This window comes from Fusarium phalaenopsidis (assembly GCF_050370095.1).
Source record: "Fusarium phalaenopsidis strain FUZ10S chromosome Unknown contig_32276, whole genome shotgun sequence".
Taxonomy (NCBI): Eukaryota; Fungi; Ascomycota; class Sordariomycetes; order Hypocreales; family Nectriaceae; genus Fusarium; species Fusarium phalaenopsidis.
Window position 1 is genome coordinate 882,130 of NW_028145418.1, and position 23,984 is coordinate 906,113.

Genomic DNA, 23,984 nt, shown 5'->3' on the forward strand with positions numbered 1-23,984 from the left:
TGTCACAAGAATCGGAGAGATGTTTATAAATACATTTCTTATTATTAATTGCCAATCTCATTACTAACATAAAAAGTGAGCCGCTTAAACATTCTGTGGACATAACAGTGGGTGTTGATTTCGACTATCATACTTAAGAGTGTGCTGCAGCTGGAAGATACATCAAACACACTCTTCCATCAATCCGGTATCTGAGCCTTACCACAAAACCAATGTCTCAGAAAATCGTCACTGTGTATGGAGCCACTGGGGCTCAAGGAGGCAGCGTTGTCAGGGCACTTCTGCGCGACAAATCTGGGTCGTTTACTATTCGCGGCATTACTCGCAGTCCAGACTCAGAAGCAGCCAAAACTCTTGCGGCAGAAGGTGTTGAGATCATCAAGGCCAATATCTTCGACAAAGATGAACTTGTTGCAGCATTCAAGGGAAGTTGGGCTGTTTTCGTCAACACCAACTCAGACGACCCGGTACTCCACTCCTCTCGCATCATGACCAATTCAACAGACGCTCACGATATTAGTCCATCGGATCTCCCGGATTGCCCACCGAAACGCAAATTGGCGAGTGGGCCGTGGATGCCGCGGTTGAGGCGAAGGTCAAGTATTTCATATACAGCGGCCTCGCTTCGGCCTCTAGGATTACGTCCGAAGCTGTGCCTTGCCTTTGTTTCGATGGTGTGTGTTAGATCTCGCCCGTCAATCCTTCAACCGAGAGCTAATGGTCCTGCAGAGAAGGAGCACATCGGAAAATATGCGCTTTCCCAACCCTCGCTTCGATCAATCGTAGTCAATCCCGCATACTACATGGAGAACTTCAAGGCGAAGGAATGGGCGCTGTACCTTGGCGGTCTACCATTCATTCAAGACTCTGCAGGTTACTATACCCTCAGCTGGCCGCTTTGGGGGGGTTCCAACGAGGTTCCACTCATTGCCATCGAGAGAGATTTTGGCGATATCGTGCATGGAGCGCTCCTAAACACCGATCAGTTGTGTGGAAAGACCATACAGGCAGTTAGCCAGTCCAAGCCACTTGAAGAAATCCCTACCGACTTTGAACATGGTATGATACACAGTTTCCTTTCAGGGCTGGCAGCTAACTTCAATGAACAGCAACCGGGAAAAGGGCGCGTTTTGTACCTCTTGAGGACTGGCGTTTGCTGCAAACTGACGGAACGAGAGTTATGCAGACTGTCAAGGAGATGTTTGGGTTTTGCTATGAATCGGGAGGACTGTATTATGGCGAGCCCAACAATGTCAATCTCTCTGCATCGCTGAAGCAGGCAGCCGCCGCAGCACAGGGAAGGTCGGGCGAGAACACCGGCCTCTATTCGTTGGGCGAGTACTTCAAAGACGTCTTTGCTTAGGCGGCGTCTCGATCTAGACAGCTTGTTATTCACTGCGTTGTTAACGCCGACTTTAGCTCTAGGCTAGTTTATTGATAGCTACCAAAGGTCAAACTCGTGGCTATGAATTTGGGCGGATTATACCGTCTTGAACCTGGTCATACAGTTAGGACACTCTTTTCTTTGTACAACGATTCTGAGCGTGTTGTTTCTTTGCCTTTTTGCGCCTATTGTTCACGTTGCCGTGTCCGAGGGGGCTGGCGTTGGTCTCTTATCGCAAATATCTCATCAAGGACCCGTAAACTCAGTGCCATTTGACAGCGTAGGGTTTCTAAGAAGCCGAATATAGCCCATGCATCAGAATGACTTCTTTCATCCTTGTCATCAATGGTGTCTCTGAAAGGGGCCATATGGCACAATAACAATGAACGTAGTTATTGAGATATGCTAGTATTAAAACCCAGTGTTGAAAAGCATCGTAGAAGATATCAGGGATGAGAAGCAAGATATAGTGTCGAACATCCCAACGGCGATGGCAGTGTGAGAGAAATAATTATGGCAACAATACCATTTTATACTCTGACCAATCTACTTGCTTTATCTAGGTACCTAGCGAAAGAGGAAACCAGGGAATGTCGTTTCGCTGGGATCGATAAAGAACCTCATCTGGCCGATCAGGTTGGCATGACCACGAACCCGAGGAATACAGGCCTTGAACCCATCCACGGGCGAAGGCTCCTCCGAGATGACGTCCGCTTCAAAGGCAGTCCCAACGATACCCCGGTGAAGCAGTTTTCCCCGGCCCGCACCGACCCGACCTTGAGACAAGAGAACTGCCAGTCTGGCGCAGGTCCCAGAGCCACATGGCGAACGGTCGATTTGTCCGTCTGCAAAAACAACGACATTCCTCTGTCTCACAATTCCAGATGTGTCTCGGGCTCCGTCTTCTTCGTTGAATAAAACGATGGCGTAGAGCTCATAGCCTCGATGGCGGGTTCGCTGACCTAGGGAGGCCTTCACTTCCCGGCCCAATTGGACAAAATCATCGTGGTTCTCGGGCGAGACTGTCAACCCAATCTGACTGAGGTCGATGCTGGCATAAACGGCGCCAGAGTAGACCAGATCGACCTTGATGTCCAAGGAGCGAGAGGGCAAAGTGACAATCAGATCCTTGGCCCATTGATAGCTGATGACTTGGATAAACTCGGCGTGAATGGGCCTATGGTCCTTGATCACCATTCGAGCTTTGACCCTTCCCGAAGGGACATCAATAACCACATCAACCTCTCCATTCTCTGGGACCTGAACCATGCCCTTGGCAACAGCCCAATGTCCGAGAGCAATGGTGCCATGGCCGCAGGCAGTAGAAAACCCATCTTTATGCCAGAAAAGAACGCCGAATAGAGCACCGGCATCATCGGGAGGGGTAATGAAGCCACCGTACATATCGGCATGACCACGAGGCTCATGGCAAAGGGATCGTCGGAGGACATCAAGGGGATGGTCGGGCTGGGCCATAATGTTGAGACGGCGTTGTTCAACGGTTTGTCCCTCTGTTTCATGGCCAGGTGGGAACTTGTTGACAATACGGAACGGCTCGCCGGCGGTGTGCCAGTCTTCCGACTCAACCCAGTATGTGTCAGCTGGGGCGGTAGTCATGTTGACTGGTGAACAAGGTTGATCCAAAGTGGGTTGATAAAGAACAAAGGGCGCCTTTGGTTTAAAAGCACCTTGAAAAGTCAGATGAGATGAGTCAGGACTGTAAAACTTTGCGAGGCGGGGATGATGTCCTCCTGTTCAGTAGACCTTAATGGCTCTTTATAGCCGACCCTCTTCGAGGCGATAAAAGTCGTCTGCTGAATAATGTCTTGGTGGTTTTCGATTCATGCTGCAAACCAACCCTGCAAATCAACTTTGAGTATCGGATTTAGTCACATTTGGATCGGTATCGATCCCGAGGAGCGTGGGTTACTCGACTGTCTCATCAATAGTCTAGCCGTTGATGAAAAGGGAAGTCAATGGCAGCTCTTTCTGCATCAGGTCTCTACCAATCAATAACAAGTTAGCGTTGGTCAAGTCTCATGGCCTGGTGGTTGGCCTGGTCAGTGGAGCTAGACTGGGGTCGTGGATTTTGGAGATGTCGCGATAATTGATAAGAAGAGGATAGTAAGCGTGACAACCCCTGTCAGCTGGGCTTCCACAGCATATTGCAAGCTAACCCTAACCGTAACATAGTAGAAAGATATATTATTACGCAGCTTGAAAAACGGCTATCTTGGAGTAGAGGCTAGGCTTTGAACATCTCAAAGCTGATTTTCTAAAGCGAGGACAATTACATCAAGACCTGCGCACCTGAACATAGGTGCTAACCCGGACCTTGCGGGCACTACCTACAAAGTTAATATTAACCCATGCTAGCCTAGCCATGACTCATAATGAGACAGAGCGACACATGTCTTGGTTAAGTGTTACAGTAGATTTAAAACAGGGCAATTCAGGGAAGGATACCAAGAAGACAGCTTACATACAACTCCACCAAATCAAAAGACCGCCCACGCACTCTTTAAACTCCCTCTTTGTTTTCCTCTATTAATTTCCCTCCATGAAAGCCTATCAGTTTTTGGGGCCCGAGCTGGGACTCCAACTGAGAGACTTGCCGATCCCAAAGCCTGGCCCGGATGATGCTTTGATTCAGGTCAAAGCTGCAGGCCTTTGTCACTCAGACACTCATGTTCTTCACGGAGGCGGTGCCGCTTGGATGTGCGCCTTACCCATCGTTCTCGGGCACGAAGTTGCCGGAGTCATTGTCCAAGTCGGTGAATCGGAGGCCCACACATTCCGGGTTGGCGACCGTGTGGCCGTCGCCTGTACGGGACACCCCATCGAGGAACGCAATTTCCAAGAGGCCATCGGAGTCGGTCGTGATGGGGGCTACGCCGAATACACGGTAGCCCCAATAAAGAATCTAGTTCATCTTCCGGATTCGGTCAGCTTCGCCAAAGCCGCCGTGGCTACTGACTCGATCGCTACTGCATACCACGCAGTCGTTTCTGAAGGCTGTGTGGGAGATTCCTCCACAGTTGCAGTTCTCGGTTTAGGGGGTCTGGGACTCAATGGTGTTGCCATTGCTGCTCTTCGTGGTGCGAAAGTATATGGAGTCGACATCAACACCTCCAAGTTCAGCCAGGCGAGGGAGCTTGGTGCCATCGACTGCGCGACAAGCTTGGAACACTTTTCGAATGAAAACTTCGACGTTGTCATCGATTTTGCAGGTGCCCAACAGACCATGGGAGCAGCCATGTCGACGATCCGGCCTGGAGGTACAATTGTGGTCGTAGGGCTTGCAGCTGAGACCATCCAGTTCACGACAACAGACCTTGTTACAAAAAACATTGCACTGAGGGGATCGACTAGTGCCAGCCTTGAAGAGTTCCGTCAAGTGGTTCTATTACTGGAGTCAGGAGCTTTGCAACCACAGATCAAGCAGATCTCCTTCGACAATGTTCCCAATGGTCTCGAAATGCTTGGAAGTGGGCAGGTAGCTGGTCGCTTGTATGTAGTTCCCTCGGACGCTGTGGAAATCTAGCTGGCGTTTGCAGAAAGCGCATCTGGGGGCATAGAAACATATATGTACATTTCAAAGAGATATGTCGATCGTGGCGACATCTCAAGCCTAGGGAATGGTCAATACCTGTGGTGTCTGCTAATCCGTCACCCGTACGCCGTGAGGTCAGGTTTCCAACGTTCCCTTGTGAATACTCGGTCGAAAAGTGTTGGCGGCCTGGAAACAGTCCCAGGGCCTATGAAATTATCAGTGTGTGCTCCGCGTGCAATGCTCGGCTGAGATGACTGGAACCCGAAAATTGAGGGTGTCCTACTGTACTCCCAGCAAACACCTCACGAAGATCGATGAAACGGCACTGAGAAGAAACGCATCCCGCTACTCTGTGCCCCCGAATAGACATAGCAACAGATTTCCGAGGTGCCGAAGGTGTGGATTGGGGTGAAGGAGACGGAGTTCAGCTCTGTGGGCAGACCGAATACATGACATAGCGAGACGGATAGTCAAGACTACACTATCTATACAAGATAGGGTCATACCCTATTTACGCCAGTAAAGGATTAAAGGTATTTATAAGAATAAGAGTCGAAGTCGGCAGCAAACACATGGTTCTATGGATGGTTATAAACGTTCTCTTGGAAGAGCAATCCACGTCCCATCACAAGTCGCATACTGAACACCTGTTTCCCCCTCGATGGTAGTCCAAACAAGGATTTTCCGTCCCAAAATCTGCACCAGAGTAGTCTTCACAAGAACAACTGCTGGTGTCGGCAGCGGCTTTTTGAGCTTTATGTCCATGCGCGCCGTGACGGTGTTCACAGCGGTAAGATCCATCATATCCACGGGTAATGCCTGCTGCAGTTTTGCCTCCGCCTGGAGCCGATAATTAATATAGAAGTAGCTTCCCATGGCTTCATCTATCAAAGCGGCCAGGAGACCACCGTGCGTCCAACCTTGAAAGCCATTGACGCCGGTCTGAAGGTCAAATATCAGGGTGGCGGAGTCCAAAAGTAGTCGAGAGGCTGTTGGTCTCGAGTCACCAAAACCCGAATCCACCTGAGAAGGACGAGTATAAAACCCAAGGCAAGCGGGAACTGCCTCTTCTTTATTCAGAACGTGTCTGAAGAGTTGGTCCTTGGAGATGGATATCCCTGCTGGATCCGGCGGAGAACGACAAGGCGGGTTGAAAGTCACAATGTCGGGAGACCCCAGCAGGGAAGCACACCAGGCGACTGCCTCAAAATGAATTTTCGCAGCCTCAAATGTGTCTTGTGAAGTGGATTCTACCACTGCATGCTGGGTTAGAAGGTGTCGTGTAAATGGGCGTGGAGAAGGGACCTACTGGTCGCTTGCGCTTTTGGTGAGAATAAAACTGGATTTCGTCACTGCAACTCAACCCCAACAAGCAGGAACAAAGAGCTTAAGTCTCGTAGAGCTACCCCTGACAAACACTAAGCAGGGATAGCGAAGGATGATAACATTGTGGGCTGGTCATCCAACCTCGGCCTTGGCGCAACTACCTGCGAGAAGACACAACCACGCATCGACCACACGGCATGACAGACATTGAGATAAGAGCTACATCCTTATGTAGAACCAAACCGCTAGACTTTCCTTGGAGAAGATCTGAAGGACCTACAGGCCTATACTTTAAGCAATCTCAAGGTCATTAACAATGTCAGATAGTGACTACCGCGCATGTGAACGACCTCAAGGAGTCGACCTCGGCATTAAGTGGGTCTCGATGACAACCCCTTGGAAACCTTTGACCAAGACCCTCCGAATAGTCCCCCAACAAAATTGCGTATGTTTTTTTTTATCTGTGGAGGGTTGATGTTGTGCGATGACCGGAATCTCCGGAAGTCTGAAACTCCCTGTCGTCATGATATAAAGACCATGACCCCCAACCCCTGGTATCCTAGAACTAGATCCAATCTTCACAGCCATCATCATGGAGGACTTCCTAATCGCCTCGCCAGAAACTCTCTGGTCAACAATGAAGTCAGTGTTTAACCTCAAAACACTAGCTCTTGCCTTTCTCCTCGCCAACTTCAAGAGTCTGCACTTTATGTGGTTTGTATGCATTCCCATCGTCGTGTCGATCTACCAGATCCTAACTCCTACAGGCACGATTCCTCCGCGCCTTCGTCCGCCGCCTCACCGACTCGGCCCCAAACAAGCATCTTTCCCCCCGCTGCCTCTTCCTCCCCGCAATCAGCGCAACCCGTTCTCCCGCCCTGGAATGCGACTACAACCTCCACAAGTCCAACTCGACCTACTTCACCGACATGGACATGTCCCGGGGCAACTTCTGTCTCGTCCTCTTCAGCAAGCTCTTCAGCCCGATCCCAGGGCCGAACCACTTCACCATGGTTCTCGGCGGAACAACGTGCACGTGGAGGAAAGAGATCAAGCCGTATGCGCCGTACGAGCTATGGACGAGAATCCTTTCGTGGGATGAGAAGTGGCTCTATGTTGTGACACACTTTGTCAAGCCGGGTGTGTTTCACCCGGATGAGTATGTTATGCAGCCAAAGAAGAAGACCAGTTCCAAGAAAAACAAGGAGGATGTTGAGTTGCTAAAGGCTGTGTATGCTTCTTCGGTGGCTCGATACGTGTTCAAGAATAACAGACGAACTATACCACCTGAGCAGGCACTCAGAGACGCTGGTCTGTTGCCCGAGGATGAGGCCGGTTTGGCAGAGGTTGAGAATACGAGAGCGGCATCACTAGCTATTGGAAGACTCGAGGCAGGGTGGGATGCCGTTCATAGTTGTCTCCAACCAAGGGGGGCTGCGCTAGGCTGGTATAATAGTGCTTACTAAAAGAATTCACCAGGCGGCAATTAAATATAGAGGTTCATGGTTGGGCCGAATGCAGACGGAGAACCCTGGCTACTCAGGAGAGCGGTTGACTTTGATGCGTTGGACTTGCCATTTCCAAACTCTTTTCCTGAAGATCGACTTGCGACTCATGGCGTCCCTTCGGGCCATCATCAAAAACACGAGTCTACAAGCATTCAGACCGGGTCTGGCTCGCTTACGCAACTGGTTTCTGCGGTGCAGAATAATTGGCACACCACACTTCCTCGGGACTGGATCTTTGGCAGAGGCCACTGTGTTAGCATTGAGATATGATGCTATGACGTATATTGTGTTTGTTGATATAGTTGAAGCCTGGCCCTTGATGGGATAACTGAGCCGCTAGATGGTAACAAGTATCCTACTCTTTTAGGACAATAGAATTGGTAATATCTTGTTGCTATAAGATTCTTGAAGCATTCATAGTTGAAAACTAGAGGAATTGTAACTATTCATAATCCACACTCAGCCTGTCCTGCGACATGGCCTTGAATTTTTGGGCTGGTGCTCGAGCATGAAACAAGGCATCGATCCGTGCATAGGAAATGTCCTTGGTCTCCGGAATCTCAATCCAGGACAAAACAAAACCAATGACGCAAAATCCACAAAAGACAAATCCAATCTTCCCGCCCAAGTTGCCTTGGTCAGAGTTGAACATGTAGGGAACACATAGCGAGAAAGCCCAAGTCATGAAAGCGTTTGTAACAAAACCGACACCTAAAGACTTGGCACGCAGTCTCATTGAGGGAATCTCTGCGGCGGCGATAGGATATGCTGTTCCAACACCGAGATTGCTGCAACAAGCTGCCAAAAGAAGAGCAACTCCAATAAACCTGTGTGACACCGTGTTAAGTTTGTACTTAGAAGAGATGATGGCAGTACCTACCTCAGAGCCACCCGGCTTTGGGACCAGCACCCGGCTATGCCCATCCCCAGGAAGATCAATCCAGCCATAACAAAGCTGGCAAGAATCGCCAAGCGGCGGCCTACCCTGCTCATCACAACCCAGGATATGAGCGTACAGGCCATGCTGCAACCAACACCAACCTGATTCAGAGTCAGGGACATTGTTGGGCTCATTCCAGCCATGATGAAGAAGTATGTCGAGTTTGAAACAAGAGATACGCCGATGAATTGTTGAAGCGAGTTGAGAAGGCAAACAATGCGTGTACGCCTCCAGTCGGTGCCCTGAAAGCATTCTCTCATTGAGGTCTCTTCCGCATCAGCGCCCATCTCTTGTTCGATGGTGGACTGGATGACGAGAATCTGCTCCTCAGATGACCCTAGAAGTTTCAACGATTTCTTGGCCTGGGAGATTTTGTCTTTCGTGACGAGGTAAACAGGGCTTTCTGGGACAATGAAGGCCACGAGCATGGCATAGCCGGAAAACGCCCACTGAGATGCGAAGGGAACTCTAAATGCGGCCGGGGTCATGTCGCTGACGCGTGAGAAGACGACGGAAATAGCAATCATTTGACCCACAGTCTATAGTTGTCAGCCTCTATTCCAAAGAACAGGCATGTGCGACTCACAATAATAAATGGGTAGAAGCCAAGCAAGATGGTTCGAAGACGTGGGGGGGCAATCTCTGACACGTAGGTTTGGCAGGTCGACATGGAGATGCCCATGGAAACACCAATGATGAACTTCCCGACCAGAAGAATACCGCGTCTCTGGTCTACCGAGGTTAATTCAGAAGAGACATAGGTAATTGCAGCACCTATATGGACGGTATTAGTTGATATCCTGAAATATTAGAAACCAACTGACCAAGAGCCGAGATTGCACCGCCCACGAAGAACATAGGCTTTCTTCCAAACCTGTCCTGCATGAACCCATTGGTTGCAGCACCAAGCATGATTCCAGCAGCATTAAAAGCTTGCCAGAGACCCTGCCACAGCGCTGGCAGGATATAGGCGTCGTGGAATATCGATCCGTAGTAGACACTAAAACCTCAGCCTCAGTAAATGGATGATGTCAGGGTAACTAACGAGAACATGGGTAGTGCGGTGATGGCTCCTTGCACGAGCACATCGTATCCAAATAAGAATGAGCCACAGTTTGCGAGGAACGCGAAGGCAATGACCCGTGGGTTCTCCCGGATCAACTGCCAAAGGCCCTTGTCACCATTGGCCGACTCGATGGCCTGAACAACGGCTTCCCTGTGAGAGGCGTCGGCTTTGATATCGACATCTTTCTGGCTGATTGATCTGTCGAGGGTGGCCATGTTGGATTGTCGTAGAGCTGAGGGCATAGAAAGTTAAACGGAGGCTCACTGGACTGTCCATGGCTGCCAATTTAAGGAGTCGAGGTGGCCACGAGAACCCCGCCTGTCACACCAGGCTTTTCGTGTCTCGGTCCTAATTACAACGAGTTTATGGGGCCCCACGGGGTAGACGGGGTAGATGAATATGAGTTCGCCCCGTGCTCCTGATCTTCAGGCCGCCTTGTCATGCTCTGCCTTGCTTGTCGTATTGCAAATTACCCAATAGTAAGGAGGGCATAGTGGGGGAGCCCGGCGCCCGTTCCGCGCCGCGTAAAAATTAAGCTCGTGAGGCCCAGGTGGAGCCGAGTCCCGATAGAGTCGAGACTGCATCGGTGAGCAGCATGTCTCAAGCCCCCTCTCTGCCAGAATGTATTTGTGAGGCATTGCTCATGCAAGATGAGTATAGAACATGGTGTATTGGGTCTTAGCTATTCTCTCTATTAGTGGTGTACGAGAAGGTCACCGTGCCTGGGTCGAAAGGGAATTAACGGAGAGGGGCCTGGATACAGGGTTGTATAAATTTACTGGGTAAAACACTTAAGAAGGCTTGTTTGAGCTTCAATAAGGCTACCTATAGAGGACATGTCGCAGTCTTCTGGCTCAGTTATCCTATCAAGGGCCGAGCTTCAACTATATCAAAAAACACAATGAGGACATGTCGTACTTCGGGTGAAGACATAACGAGTCTCCTCCACATCCCGAAGGCTAAGGTGATAGTGCCTTTCGAGGCCGGGTTAGCACATATGTTTGGGTGCGGCCGCGGGTCTTGACAAAATTTTTCTTGTGACGAGGGTGTGCCAACCGTGGAAAAACTGGTCGTACTAGATTTACAGTATTGTTAGTAGGCGAAGGCGGCGTGGAGTCCAAGCGAGAAGGTCAGGTCTGGTGATATATGGATTAGAGGGTTGATGTAACTAGGTATTGTTAACAGCTTAGATCACGAAGCATTTTGTTAAAAATATAACAAGTATATACACGCACATCGAAGTATATCACGGCGTACTAATTTCACGATAGAATTATGATGACTGAAGCTAGTTTCTTGTCATGTTACTTGAAAACCTCTCCTTTATGTACAATAACAGTCGCCCTCGATGCTTGCTCCATCAGTGTGTCCTTCACAAACCCCTCAATCCCAAGTCTCAGCATGCGATCAAGATTCCCAATAGTCTTTTGAGAAAACCATGCGATATGACTAGTGATGGTTAGGTTAGGTACCGGCTCTTCGCCGTTTGCAACATCTGGAATCAGAGACGTGGTTCCAATACCACCAGGCTCCGTTTCGAGCACATCTATCGCAGCTCCAAAGATGGTGCCTTGTTTCAACGCTGTTGCCAGGGCACTTTCGCAGACGATTCCCCCTCTTGAAATGTTCAGAAGTAGCGACTCCGGCTTCATCATCTCGAATTCCGGGGCAGAAATAAGACCCAGCGTCCCTGGTTCTTTTGGGCAACAAACGGCAATAGTCGTGGCCGCTTTGAGGAGATGCTCAAAATGAACCCTCCCATCGCGGACGTTGCTTTCACCCTTGCGCTCTGCAATCAGGATTTCCCCAAACCCCACGCCTCTAGCCAAGCTCTCAACCTTGCGGCCGAGTGACCCGTATCCGATAATGCCCAGGACTTCTTGCTGACAGCTCAGAGGCGCCCCCTGTTTCCACTGGGGTGTCAAGGAGCCTTCTTTTACCCAGTAACTTTCCGGTGCGGTGACGGCATTGTGGACTTCAACAATCTTTCTTCGAGCAGCAAAGTAGAGTGCCAAAAAATGCTCTCCAACCGCATCCACATTGTTCTGCGGGCAATTGACGACGGTGATGCCTCTCTCCGCAAACGCTTGCCTGTCTAACCAATCGAACCCCGTTGCAGTGAGGGCGACGCACTGTAACTGAGGAGCGTGCTCAAGATGCTCCGGAGTGATGGGTGCGAAGCCCCCGAGGATGACAATTGTCGCGTCTTTGATACGCTCTGGTATTTCATGAGGCTGGGTGCTTTGGTAACGGCGGTATGTGTGAGGGAAGGCGAACTTTGGAAGTGGTGCATTTGCTGCTTCGAGGAAGACGATGTGATGCGGTATATCTGTTGCGGTTTCAGGGTGAGACATGGCGGATAGAATGGGCAGATCTAGATGAATACTCGAGTCTGTATGTTATATATGTCGTTTGAGGGTTGTTGCGTTGCTGAGAATGCCTCACTTCTAAATACTGCCTTGCGGGGCATCTCTTTCAATCCTTCAGATTTTCTCCCGCTTGCATTGCGCCCGTTAGACACCCACAAGCAAACATTGATCTCGCTGGGTCATTACCTAATGATTTCGGTAACGGCAGTTTTTCCCGAGCCAGGAAAAGAGCTAACGGCGCCGCTTCGCGGTATCTATCCGCCATGCATCCCAAATCTACATGATCCTGGAGCGGGGATACGGGGATGGGCAGCAGGAAGGTTTTGGGTAATGGAATGCCTGGTGAGAGGGAAGTCCTAGTAGATAAGAATTCTTGCAACAATTACGGTCAGCCCTTCAAGAGGTCAAGGGTTGCACATGGGGCAGAGAGGCTGCCTTCGAGATTCATTATACGATGGGATCTTGCACGCATTGAACTCCGCTATCTTCTCGTCTATTCCATGCACAGTTATTTTAAGCCTAGCCAACCAGTTGGTCGCCCACCAGGAGCGGCCCTGGCCAATACAACGGCCATTGTCATGTCCCGAGTGACGGGGGCCCATGTCTTATCCAATCCTTGCCTCTCAACCGGCTTGGGAGTGATTGTGTCCACGGTAAAAGAGAACTGTGCTTCTCCCTCTCCTGTCTTTGGGAGTTCTTTGACTGAAATCTTATCCGATGGGACAGAAGAGGCATCAATTGTCATGTCCAGCTCTGGTGGCCCAGTCATGGGAGAAGGAATGGTGACTGTGCCTTGCAAAGCCACACCAAGTGAAGTTCCGTCATCCTTCGGGGTGACTTCGAATTTCTCGACAATCAATTGAGGGCGGGGCAAATTGACCTGGCGCTCCGTGTTTGACAAGGGAACAACATCAGACTCTAGAGCAGGAGTATGAGGTGGAGGGATGCGATGGCGCGTTTTTGCTTCGTACGCATTCGCCCACTGGAGTAGCTTGACATCATCGTACGATCGACCAGCGAATGTCAAGTTGACCGGGACCCTCTTATCGCTCATCAGTCCCATCGGCACCGAGACCGAAGGGATTCCCAAGTGACGCATGGCCCTGTTACCGTTGCTGTAATAAGTGCCATTCCTCCACGCCAGGTCTGAGCCTTCGAAGCTCGAGTCCGCGTTGGCTGGCCCGACGTCCCCAGCTGCAGGGAATGCAACGCAGTCGCAGCCAAGGCCCTTAAGCCAATCCTCGAGAAGGACTTTACGCATACCTTCTAGGGCCTTGACAGCTTCTTCGATGCCGTCTACTCCGAAAAAGGTTGTGTTGCGGAGGTAATCTGCTAGCTTGTGATATTGAATGGCATTGGCAGTTTCGAAATGTCGCAACTCAGGTTGCGTGCGAAGCGAGTCGGGATAAATATTGAAAGCGTCGACGGCGAAGAGGTCGGGGAGGGTAGAGTCGTTGAAGTCCTTCAAGAAATCATTCCAGGCATGCGCAATTAAGGCTCCTCTCTCCATCGCATTCCAGTCTTTCGGGCGTCTCGGGCACCCCTCTGGCAATAGATCATCATTCTCGTATGCCGTCATCGGAGGGAAGTCAGGAACCACGACAATTTCAGCACCGAGTGCTTCAAGATCTTGCCGTGCTTGGTTCCATAGCTCGACAACAGCTGGGCTTGTTTCCACTTGTCTTGCACCCTTCGGTGCCGGGCCGCCGATGAACACCTCGGGGACTGCGATTCGCAGACCAGACAAGGACTTGGAGGAGGAAATCGTCTTGAACGAGTCTTTTGGCTTGTCCTGCCAGGGCTCCTGGATGTCGACAAACTTTTGCTCTCGCCAAAACTCGCCCTTCTCCATCGGGTCCTTGACGGCAACGACGTCCAAGAGAGCCAACAGATCCTTTATGGATCGCGTGTGTGGAACGGGCACGTCGCACGTCGGATACAAGGGCCAATTACCCCGAACCGAAAGGAAACTTCTCGAGGGAGTATAAGCGACCAAGCCATTGTTCGAGGCGGGTGAGCGCCCAGACGACACCGTCTCGGCGCCAAGTCCAAACGCGGCGAACGATGCAGCAGTAGAGGCAGCAGACCCATTGGAAGATCCCGACGCAAAGGCTGCAGCGAGATAGTCGGGATTGTATGGGTTTTCGGCGCGACCATAGATGCCCCGTTGCATGCCACCGCAAGCGACAGCTGGCATATTCGTGCGACCGACAAGGACAGCGCCTGCGTCGCGGATTGTCTTGACTATGAAAGCATCTTCATTGGCAACAAGATCTTTGAACGCAGGCGACCCTGCCGCAGCGGTCATTCCCTTGGCCTTGAAGCTGTCCTTGATAGTGAAGGGGATGCCCTCTAAGGGCCGTACAGGCTCTCCAGACGCACGATGATCATCGGATCTCGCTGCCTCTTCGAAAATGTTCTTGTTCAGGACAGGGATAGCATTGAGGGCGATGTTTCTGCAATCATACGTGCTGATGCGGCGGAGGTAACGAGCGGTCAGATCAACGCTGGTTAATAACCCTGAGGACAATGCATTCTGCAAGTCTTCAAGCGAAGCTTCGACGAGGTTGAGTTGAGCCATGTTGGGCTGGACAAGGATTTATGCAAATAATGCAGCAGTGCCTGGTCAGATAATGTTACTGGACGTCGGGGATATTGCAAATCCGGGGGCGTGCCTTAAATGTACTAGCGACCGAGACAAGGATTCTCGCGAGACTCCGAACGCTAGCGAATTTCCGCCCTCGTTATGATTGGCCTACTGGGATCACACCAGAAAAGACTTTCCCTCTTCTCTAAGCGAGGATGATAAGCTGTGACTTGCTGTAACTGGCGAGTTGCATGAGAATAAACATGCCTGATTAGAGTCTGTAGAACTAACCACTGGGATGCTTGAATTGACATTCCGCTTCTTAGATATGTCTGTGAATCAAGGACTCGGTCTTATCCATCCTCCAAGCTCCATCATGGTCCATGCTAGCGTAGCCTCGGATTGACTCTACCGCAGTAAGATGTGAGAAAGAGTCAAAATGGAGAGTTTGAGATCCACCAAGTCTCTCTTGGAGATGTCGTGAGGTCCGATGATCCTTTTGTTCCACTCCAGGATGTCCAAGTGTTTACAAATGAGGAGCTGCCGACTTCGTTGGAAGAGCAGGGGAACCTGTGCTGAACGAAGCCTCATGTGGGAGATATGTGTCCGATCCCAGGGACTATTTCCTCATTATAATCAAGGGCAAGGCATCAAATGGACGGTCCACTGGTTTGTTGTTGCTGGAAAACTGAGGGAGTAATGCTTCCCGTCAATTTGTGTATAGGGTAGGTAGGTATGGATGTACGGTTTAGTCATTCGGACAACTTGGGATATTAGAAAAGACCCTGAAAGAAGAATGAAAAGTTCTATTTATACGGGAGTCAATCGTCGTGTATAAGAGACTGGAGGTATGTTCTGGATGAGAGCATGAGCAGTTACATTCGTGAGTGCCTCGACTAACTCGATTCACCTCTACTCTGTAACGACCCACAGGCATTGAGATCCTGCGATCGTGACCGTCCATATTCTCACACAACAAGTACAATGCCGTCCAAGAAATTGACGCATGTATGTTGTAATTTGGCAATGCATTTGTTAGGCTTTTGGGCCTGGCGATTTCTGCAAAAGTGCATTCAAAGGTTTGGTCCGTATTTGGGGGCAAGGATTCCACGTCGCACCGAATAATACGTGTAAAATAATTGCGTTACTACTTGATCGAGATGCTGTCTGCTACTGACCAATTATTGCAACCTAGTATTTGTCCCCGTCACCTAGATTGTGTCTGGGAAATGCCCCCATATGACCGAATAGTTATCCTGGATTGTTCCTGGCCTCTAAGTGAAGAATCGGAACTTGGGAGACTTTTCTCCGTCAGGAAGCTCCGAAGTATCGACATCCTGAGCTCGAAGATTCACACCTTGCACCTTGTTCCTCCTGCGATTCTCCATCTTCATCCATCCACCCAGAATCACGATTCCGGTCATGGCAATGACATTGCAGCAGCAGGTGAGGATCAGAGTAGGGATATACTTGGGCGCGTACTCAGTGCGGAATGTAGCAGCCGACATGATTCCTGCAAAGTTGCCCAGGCCGACAAGCAGACCAGTCGTTGCAGCTCGGCTGCTCTCATTCAGGTTGTTGTTGTTGTGCCACGACTGGATGAGACAAGAAGGGATGTAGGAGCCGGAAGCCATTAGGAAGCAGGCAAAGTAAGCCACAGCCCGGTGGTTCAAGACGTCGATAGTGATGAGGATGATCATACCAACCAGTGACGTGGCCAATGCCCCGAAGACGTGGAATGTTCGCTCGTGGAAGTAATCGGAAGACTTGGCGACGACGAGGAGCACGACGAACCCAACAGCGTTGGGTGCAACCGTGTACAAGTTGGTCTTGATGACTGAATATCCCAGTCGCTGAACGATCTGTGGTAGGAAGTTGGATGTAGTCGCGAAGGCGACTGGATACGTGAAGTTGATGATGCACCACAGACCAAACTTCCAGTCCTTCCACGTGGAGAAACACTCCTTCCAGGAAAACTTGGTCTCGACCGCATTCGAGCCATCACGAAGGGTTCGGGCGCGAGCTGCAGCCTTCTCCCGGTCGTTCAAGAACCATGCCGTGGCTGGGAAAGCAGGCAGCCAGAAGAAGGAGATAGCACCGACAATGACGGTCAAAACGCCTTCGATAAGCATCAGCCACTGCCAGCCCTGGAGTTTGGTTCCCTCGATCTGGAAGACACCGTAGGAGATAGCACCACTAAAGGCAGCCGCCAGGAGGGCGCTGCCGAAGAAGATGGCGATCCGGAAACCCAGCTCAGAACGACGGTAGAACAAGGTGAAGTAGAAGACGACACCGGCGAAGAAACCAGCCTCGCACGCGCCGAGAATCAGGCGCAGGACAAGAATACCGGCAAAATTCTTGCAAGCAATCTGCACGGTGGCAATGCCACCCCAACCGACCATTAACGTAGGTAAAACCCACTTTGCAGAGAACTTCTTGGTGAGCAGGTTGAGTGGGAGATCCAGGGTGCCAAAGGGGATGTAGAAGAGCAGGATGAGAAGGCTGTACTCATTGCCCTTGAAATTGAGGTCCTCTTCCAATCCGTCTGTCTTTGCGTTGCCCAGGTTGGAGCGGTCGACGGCGTTGAAGAAGTACATGAGAGAGAGGAAGGGCAAGAGGAACATGTCCAGTTTCTTGACTATGGATTTCCAGTCAGTGATTTGGGGAACAGGCAACATGGAATGACTTCATCAAATCTTACCGTATGAACGCTCAGCTTCCGGGTCTATGACAACGCTGTTGCTGGGATCTGCAGCATTGACAGAAGACGACTCAAGGTCGTTGAAGTCGTCATTCTTGAAATCGACGTTTGTCTTCTCCATTGCCGTGTTTTGAACGCCCGTCATTGCGAATTAAGAAACCGTAAGGGTGTAAATAGATACTCAAACCACAAGGCTGGTTGTGATGAACGAGACCTATTTTGAAGAGTCTCCCGACGTTATATACGCCTGTTATTCGGCCTGTGATGGTTGGTTGCACTTCCGGCATGGGTTCCGATTAGCGGCGAGGACTCAATCCTAGTCTGCTGGTAAGTAACACCGAGCCAGTCTCAAGAGGTACGTCACATCAACACCTCGTCAACGCTTATCACACGAGTCATTATCGGCCATCTCATTGGCTTAGCCCGTCGACGGCAAGTCTTAGCGAACCTCGCCTAGCTCTTCCTGGGCATAGAAACCCACATCCGTATCCAACAAAACCCCGCAGTTATCGTTCCGCTTATCATCAGGTAATTGGCGAGTGTGGAGTGAGGAATCTTAATACTGCAAGGCATCCCGATATCGTAATCTTCCCCAGAATCTTTGCTGGGGAAGGGGAAGGAAAATCAGGATGCCCCGGGTGCGGAAACCCAAGACAGGCCCCCGAATTCGCTCTTTCGGGGGCTGTTTGACATGCAGAACCCGCAAGGTCAAGTGTGATGAGACCCATCCAATCTGTCGCCAATGCCAGCGATCACGGCTCGTCTGCGGCGGCTATGAAGCCAAGATTCGGTTTGTGCACTTTTCACCCGACGGGACTGGGCCTCAAGGTGATGTCAAGCAGAATGACGACGGACACAGTCGTCGCATACTCTTTACTGGTATGTATGGATTAGGTCCATCTATTCGTTTGGGACCACCACCATGCTAACGGATCCTTCAAGAGTCGGAGCGGGCGGCCATGTCCAGGCACATGCAAGAGGTGATCGATGAGGATGAAATCGATCAAGTTCTGAGTGCCCTCGACTCCGGCTGCGAGAGCCAGATATGTGAACTGCCACCAGACGGCCCATTCTTGGTCTTTTCGGCCAATGATGGTGAACCGACTTCTGAAGCAGCAGCTGAACCCATTCATGTGCACCTGGATCATACGGTGGTGCTGCACGAACCACTTTCCTCTCTCGGCGTGCAGGAGATCGTCAACGTAGACATTCCCAGCGCACCCAACCCTTGCTCATGGCCTGAGACTGCTCTCCTCGAAACCGGGAACATCTCGGCGCTGGATGATATTCTCCTTGGTGTTGATAACTCGGAGGACCTCGGCGTGGACTTGTCGCCCTTTTCCATGATACCTAGGGCGTCGCCCATCCCTATTGCTCAAACAGCAAGTCCCTCTCCTTGGGACTTGCACGTCAACTATGATTTCACACTCTCCCTTGATACATCTGTTTCGTCCCATGCACACTTCCTTCTTGAACATTACAGGTCTCAGATGGGAAAGCTCTTCTCTCCCCTTCGCGTCCGCAAATCTCCTTGGTCTATCCTACACTTTCCACGCGCCCTCTCCGCTCTATCGGAGCTGAGCATATTCAAGAGGACTAAACACGCCCACACGTCGCTCTTCTATGCAGTCTTGGCTGTCAGTGCCTTTAATTGGGACAACATCCACCGCCAACAAAAAGACAGTACGACATACTGGCGCACCGTCGGAGAGGGCTTTCGCCGTGGAGCAAGAAAGGAACTGGAATGGACCTGCGAGACGGAGCTGGCAGGAGAGAAGAGTTCAAAGTACAAAGATATTCTCATGGCCATCTTGACAATGGTCACCATTTCTGTAAGTCCTCTTATGCCCTGGCCTTCTTCTCACATCAAGCTCAAATGAAATAGGTCGTCACTGGTCAACAAGAGGAAGCCCGTTCATATCTGCTCAACGCCGAACTATTCATCAGCCTTCGGGGAGCACCAAAGGTGAACAAATCGAGGAAAGTCAAGCTACTTCACTCCATCTACTTGTTCCTCCGAGTCATTGAGGAGAGCACCTACATGTACCCTCACGAGAAGCAGCCCCTCGCAAGCTTATCGCGCGCTCCAGAGAGTATGCTGTTCCCATCGTTGCGAACACATAGTCTGTGCTTGGGGAGAGATCTTGATGAGTCGTGCGGCATGGCCTTCGAGTTTGGGCTCTTCGGAGGACTTGAGGACCAGGAGAATCCTGCCTTTTTCAAGGAAATCTATGGTTTCCCTCAAGACCTTCTGTCCTTCATCTCGCGTGCCACATTCCTGGCGAATGAAATCTCGATGCACAGAAGACGATTCTCCGAGCTCTCCATGACTACGGAGCTTGAGAACCGATGCGCAGTGCTGGAGGGTGAAATCTGCTCATGGAACAACTACAACGATGGCACTGAAGGAGACTCAGACGATCCAATCGCCGCCTTTGCCAACCGCGCCATCATGTCCCATCTCATCACGGCCTTCCACTGCGCAGTCTTGATCTTCTTCTATCGACGCGTCCGCCAGTTACACCCCTTCCTCCTACAACCATTTGTGGAAAAGACAATCGCAAATCTTGAGGCGTTTGAGCAAGAGCAGCGCAAATTTTCGCTGGTAAACTGTGGTATCGTCTGGCCGGGTTTCATCGCCGGGGCGGAAGCTGTAGATCCTGATCTACAGGCTCGCTTCCACAAGCGCCTGCAAGATTGTTCAAGGTCGAGCGGGATGCAAAACTTTGGCTTTGCCGCCGACTTCTTACAAGATTTCTGGGCGCTTCGCAGACAAAAGGGTAATGAAAATATGACCTGGATGGACATGGTTAGAGACAGACAGTTGGCATTGGTTCTCACATGACACGGGACTTTGCCTTGAATGGATATGTTCAGTTGGTTATCAATGCTAAAATGATGCACTCGTTCCTCCTCGCTCGATATGCATAACTGTTTTCTCAACTAATGTCAAACTCAATACTTTAAATCTACCTCTCGTTCACTTGCGGAATGCTCCATTGCTCAGAGCGTCCTCAACCTCAAAGTCGGGCTGAAACTCGCAGTACAAGCTCTCTGCACTCGAAGTCATCTTGAACGTGTAGGCAGCGACATCGTCTTCGATAATTCGCTTAGGAATGCCGTTTGCGGCAGCGGCTTCCGCAAGCAATTGGATCTGGCAGCTCTTCTCCATCAGCGTGAATAGGTAGGCTGCCTCGTCAACCGTTTGGCCAACTGTCAAGAGACCATGGTTTGTGAGTGTCATGACCTTGCCCTCTGGCCCGAGTGCCTCGGCGAGTCTCTTTCCTTCGTCTTCGTCAAAGACGACACCCCCAAAATCCTCATAGACTGCCTGTGCTTTGCCGTAGAAGACGCACGCATCTTGATTGATCATGTCGAGCGGCCTGCCGAAAGTTGACCAAGCCTTTCCATAAACCGTATGCGCATGGCAGGCAGCATTGACATCAGGCCTCGCTTTGTGTAGAGCGCTGTGAATGAGAAAACCTGCCGCATTGGAGGGTCGGCTCATATTGCCCCCAACGGCTTTGCCATCGTAGTCGACAAGGACCATGTCGGAGGCTAGCATCAATGGCCATGGACGGCCGAGCGGATTGGTCCAGAAAGTGTGAGGGTTCTCGGGATCTCGAACAGATATGTGGCCAGCCATGCCCTCGGCAAAACCCTTGCGAGCGAAGATGCGAAAGGCAGAGGCCATGTGCTCAAGGATATGGGTTCGCTCTTCGTGGTAGGAGGGAAACTTGGGAATGCCCGCCAGGGTCATGCCCTGGGAAAGGGCTTCGAGAGCCGTCTTGTCCTCTTTGGCATGGGGGACCCAACGCTTCTTCTCTGACGATAGGCGATCGGTTGTTGGAGATTCGATATCGGTGTTCGAATGTGGAGCCATGATTGTGAAGGAGATTGAGAGGAGTATGGCGAAAGGGTTTAGAGAGACTTTGGTGGATGATGGGAAGCAAAGAAGGAGGTGATAATCAGAAGTCGGATGTTAAACACCGGCACGTTGGTGCATTAATAGATAAGAAATAGCACCATGAAAGTATTTATTGCCTGAGAGATACTTGTTATGCACGCGTTGTCGCCCCCGAAGCTCAATGTGGAGAGTAATCCCGAACTGTTTGGCTTGGTGGGCCTGCCTTGTTTTCCATGGCAAGTCAGGCCGAAGCCATCTCGGGCTTACTCCCCCACGGCAAAATTTTGTATGGATCACTCCTTTCGTCCAATAATAATACCTGCCCTGAGCTGTATCCCAACCCCCTGACCGTCTCCCCTCGTGAAAGATACCCCGACCTTGTTCACAGCATCCGCTGTCAGTTCGCGCGCCTTCTTCCTCTCGTCGTCCGTCCATACAGCAAACACCATCGCGCCCATTCCCTTCATCAAGATGTCCGCCACAACCTCGGCTGTTTCTGCGCCAAAGTGGACCTCGGCCTCACTGGCCTGAATGTCCCGGAACCCGGCTTGGTTTAGCAAGCCAACTGTATGTTCTGTTTTCAGCCATTCAGACGACACTGGGACCTGGAAGGGCGGGTCCTCGGGCTTGACCTGCATCTGCACATCGCGGATAACGTCGACATTTCGGGGTGCTGTCCAGGTGGTGACTACGGCAACCCCGCCGGGCTGCAACGTGCGCCAGATCTCCTTGGCTCCTTTGGCCGGGTCGGCGAAGAACATCAAGCCCATGTTGGTAAACGAGTGGCTGAAGGTGCCGTCAGGGAAGGCTAGCTCCTCTCCCATCATTGTCGCGGTGTGGGCTTTGGTGCCAGAAGGAATCCTCTCTGCCGTGATGCGAACCATGTTCTCGGCGCCGTCAACAGCATGAATTTCTGGCTGAACAGTCGAGGCGTCTCTAGACTGAAGAAGTATGTCAATGACGATGCCAGTGCCACAGGCATTGTCGAGGATTATCGATTTGTCATCTATTGGCTTGATGTTCTCGGCGAGACCAATACAATGCTCTGCCAGCTCACGCGTGCAGCCACCTGTGTGAGATTCGTAAACTGCGGCATCCGTATTGAAGTGTTCGATAATGGGATTTGGGGTGGACATTCTGTCTGTTCTGTATGATGGAGAGACGGTCGGTTTTAGAAACTTGACAGGAAAGATATTGTGTTCTTTGCTATAGTTGAAGCCCGGCCCTTGATGGGATAACTGAGACAGAAGACAGTTGACAGGAAAAGAGGATCAGGCCGAAGGGTTATTTGAGCCGTGCTTTGGGATTCTCGTCCCCGCCAAATGATCACAAGCGTCGGATCCTTTAATCTGACATGCATAAGCAACATATAAGAGTACATATACTCGTAAGCTGACACACACCCATTTGACATATACCCATCAGTGATCAGTGATCAGTGATCAGCGATGCCGTTTGGGTCCGGACTAGCACGCACGTGAAGGCGCTGCCGCGCAGGGGTTTTCTCCGGGATGGCCATGGATCGCCGCAGTGTTCTCTTTTCCAGGAAAGGAGATAACGTATATCAATCCCCGAAGGGACTTGGGCGATGGATGGCGTGGATGAGACGCAATTGCCTCTGAACCAAGGCAATTTCTGACTTTTGCTTTGAGTCGAAATAAGATGCGTTTCCGTAGGCCTGGTTTAATATGATCGTCTCTGTACATTTTTGGGGCTGAGAAATGGCTGCGAAATTCATCAACGTAGCCGCAGTTGCCCGGAGAAAGTGTTGCATGTTTTTCTTTCTTTATTATTCCTTGGATATACTTGTTTCCCTCGAAGACTGACGACCAAGAGCAGTAACTGGCTCAATGTTAAGGGTCACGATATGCATGAGGGCCAGGCCACCCCATTTCTGCGACCTGATTGGGAGCCTGCGAATGTGAAGGATACTGCCAAATCAGCTCTGGGCATGTAGAGTTGCAAGCTCGGATTTTTTTCAACTTCAAACCTTAATACAACTAACCTTGGACACTTCAACTAAGTGAATGTGTTGTCCATCAGGTAGGCAAAATAGTTGTATTATGACTAAAGCTTACCGAGATTAGGTATAAGGGTAGCCATGGCAGAAGACAAAGGGTTCCTTCATGAGCCTGTTGTTCCGCGGGACTAAACAAAGCTGCGTAATAAAGGTCTATACTAGTTATAGCTTTTTTATATACTAAAGGAAGCTTTAATGTACATAATAAGCAAGTGGGACAGTCAAGCAAGCGGGACAGAAATCTTATACCTCTAAGACTAAAACCGCAATAAAAACATAATAAGCTGTTTAATTAATTAAAACTAATTAACGTATATGATAAGCGAGTGTCACAGATAAGCGAGTGTCATAAAAATCCCTCACCTTATATCTTCTTCATTTGATCAATTGATTCTTAACCACTAAGCATGTTAGGGCCTAATACTGAGGCTAGAATCCTTCTAGCTCTTTAAGCCCTCTAAAATAACCTAAAACTAAGTATCCGACGCGCCGCAATGATATATATAGTTCACTATCGTACCTTACATCGCCGGCAGTAAGGCATCCAGTCTCGACGCGATACTATCCCTAATTCACGCAAGCTATCTGATCTAGAAGAAGATATCCTTATTTACTTTATTCTT

General features: G+C 50.4%; 11 protein-coding genes across 11 annotated transcripts; 4 read left to right on the top strand and 7 right to left on the bottom strand.

The window, feature by feature from the left end:
* Positions 1 to 212: 212 nt before the first annotated feature.
* On the top strand, positions 213 to 1,363 carry LRP88_00578 (NmrA/HSCARG family protein; the record flags this gene model as incomplete). Its single annotated transcript, XM_083237286.1, has 4 exons — positions 213 to 467; positions 521 to 674; positions 730 to 1,059; positions 1,110 to 1,363. The coding sequence occupies 4 exons, from the start codon at positions 213 to 215 to the stop codon at positions 1,361 to 1,363; spliced, it is 993 nt and encodes a 330-aa protein (XP_083107177.1).
* A 588-nt stretch (positions 1,364 to 1,951) lies between these two features.
* Positions 1,952 to 3,001, bottom strand: LRP88_00579 (uncharacterized protein; the record flags this gene model as incomplete). Its single annotated transcript, XM_083237287.1, has 1 exon — positions 1,952 to 3,001. The coding sequence occupies one exon, from the start codon at positions 2,999 to 3,001 to the stop codon at positions 1,952 to 1,954; it is 1,050 nt and encodes a 349-aa protein (XP_083107178.1).
* A 1,099-nt stretch (positions 3,002 to 4,100) lies between these two features.
* On the top strand, positions 4,101 to 4,928 carry LRP88_00580 (chaperonin 10-like protein; the record flags this gene model as incomplete). Its single annotated transcript, XM_083237288.1, has 1 exon — positions 4,101 to 4,928. One exon carries the CDS (start codon positions 4,101 to 4,103, stop codon positions 4,926 to 4,928), a length of 828 nt encoding a protein of 275 aa, XP_083107179.1.
* A 1,927-nt stretch (positions 4,929 to 6,855) lies between these two features.
* Positions 6,856 to 7,729, top strand: LRP88_00581 (uncharacterized protein; the record flags this gene model as incomplete). The annotated part of the gene is made up of 2 exons (XM_083237289.1): positions 6,856 to 6,981; positions 7,031 to 7,729. 2 exons carry the CDS (start codon positions 6,856 to 6,858, stop codon positions 7,727 to 7,729), a joined length of 825 nt encoding a protein of 274 aa, XP_083107180.1.
* Positions 7,730 to 8,213: 484 nt separating this feature from the next.
* LRP88_00582 (general substrate transporter) lies at positions 8,214 to 9,992 on the bottom strand (the record flags this gene model as incomplete). Its single annotated transcript, XM_083237290.1, has 5 exons — positions 8,214 to 8,598; positions 8,652 to 9,250; positions 9,298 to 9,485; positions 9,536 to 9,711; positions 9,763 to 9,992. The coding sequence occupies 5 exons, from the start codon at positions 9,990 to 9,992 to the stop codon at positions 8,214 to 8,216; spliced, it is 1,578 nt and encodes a 525-aa protein (XP_083107181.1).
* A 1,089-nt stretch (positions 9,993 to 11,081) lies between these two features.
* On the bottom strand, positions 11,082 to 12,131 carry LRP88_00583 (uncharacterized protein; the record flags this gene model as incomplete). The annotated part of the gene is made up of 1 exon (XM_083237291.1): positions 11,082 to 12,131. One exon carries the CDS (start codon positions 12,129 to 12,131, stop codon positions 11,082 to 11,084), a length of 1,050 nt encoding a protein of 349 aa, XP_083107182.1.
* Positions 12,132 to 12,654: 523 nt separating this feature from the next.
* On the bottom strand, positions 12,655 to 14,727 carry LRP88_00584 (uncharacterized protein; the record flags this gene model as incomplete). The annotated part of the gene is made up of 1 exon (XM_083237292.1): positions 12,655 to 14,727. One exon carries the CDS (start codon positions 14,725 to 14,727, stop codon positions 12,655 to 12,657), a length of 2,073 nt encoding a protein of 690 aa, XP_083107183.1.
* Positions 14,728 to 16,007: 1,280 nt separating this feature from the next.
* On the bottom strand, positions 16,008 to 17,411 carry LRP88_00585 (uncharacterized protein; the record flags this gene model as incomplete). Its single annotated transcript, XM_083237293.1, has 1 exon — positions 16,008 to 17,411. One exon carries the CDS (start codon positions 17,409 to 17,411, stop codon positions 16,008 to 16,010), a length of 1,404 nt encoding a protein of 467 aa, XP_083107184.1.
* Positions 17,412 to 18,151: 740 nt separating this feature from the next.
* LRP88_00586 (fungal specific transcription factor domain-containing protein) lies at positions 18,152 to 20,279 on the top strand (the record flags this gene model as incomplete). Its single annotated transcript, XM_083237294.1, has 3 exons — positions 18,152 to 18,313; positions 18,379 to 19,266; positions 19,320 to 20,279. The coding sequence occupies 3 exons, from the start codon at positions 18,152 to 18,154 to the stop codon at positions 20,277 to 20,279; spliced, it is 2,010 nt and encodes a 669-aa protein (XP_083107185.1).
* A 135-nt stretch (positions 20,280 to 20,414) lies between these two features.
* On the bottom strand, positions 20,415 to 21,317 carry LRP88_00587 (uncharacterized protein; the record flags this gene model as incomplete). Its single annotated transcript, XM_083237295.1, has 1 exon — positions 20,415 to 21,317. One exon carries the CDS (start codon positions 21,315 to 21,317, stop codon positions 20,415 to 20,417), a length of 903 nt encoding a protein of 300 aa, XP_083107186.1.
* A 317-nt stretch (positions 21,318 to 21,634) lies between these two features.
* Positions 21,635 to 22,477, bottom strand: LRP88_00588 (S-adenosyl-L-methionine-dependent methyltransferase; the record flags this gene model as incomplete). The annotated part of the gene is made up of 1 exon (XM_083237296.1): positions 21,635 to 22,477. The coding sequence occupies one exon, from the start codon at positions 22,475 to 22,477 to the stop codon at positions 21,635 to 21,637; it is 843 nt and encodes a 280-aa protein (XP_083107187.1).
* Between the last annotated feature and the right edge of the window lie 1,507 nt (positions 22,478 to 23,984).